At 42.1% G+C, this 271-nt stretch overlaps 1 protein-coding gene across 1 annotated transcript in view; it reads left to right on the top strand.

Annotated features, from left to right (window-relative positions):
* Positions 1–271, top strand: part of LOC111828622 — a 2,625-nt gene that overhangs the window by 809 nt on the left and 1,545 nt on the right. Inside the window, exon 2 of the mRNA XM_023777027.1 lies at positions 5–230. Within this exon, the coding sequence (XP_023632795.1) occupies positions 5–230 (226 nt within the window). The remainder of the gene's footprint in view (positions 1–4; positions 231–271) is intronic.

Here is a 271-nt window from a genome sequence, read left to right as displayed (position 1 = left end):
GAAGAGCACTTACACAGGAAATCAGAATTCTTCTGGTTACACTCCACGACCTGATTATCAGAAGAGCAGTGGCTTCACAAGGAGCTATGGGAACTCATCTTACCAACCAACTCCACCGAAATCTTCAGAAACTGAGATGAAGTCTATGCTTGAACAGATTCTAGAAGGACAGCAGAAGATGACAGTAGACTTTAATGGGAAGATGGATGCTCTATACACTGATTTGAATGGTAAGATAGAAGCCTTGAATAACCACACCAAGAAGTTGGAC

Source organism: Capsella rubella, unplaced genomic scaffold (assembly GCF_000375325.1).
Source record: "Capsella rubella cultivar Monte Gargano unplaced genomic scaffold, Caprub1_0 scaffold_31, whole genome shotgun sequence".
NCBI lineage: Eukaryota > Viridiplantae > Streptophyta > Magnoliopsida > Brassicales > Brassicaceae > Capsella > Capsella rubella.
Note: the sequence above shows the minus strand (reverse complement) of the source record. Positions and strands in the feature narration are given on the sequence as shown.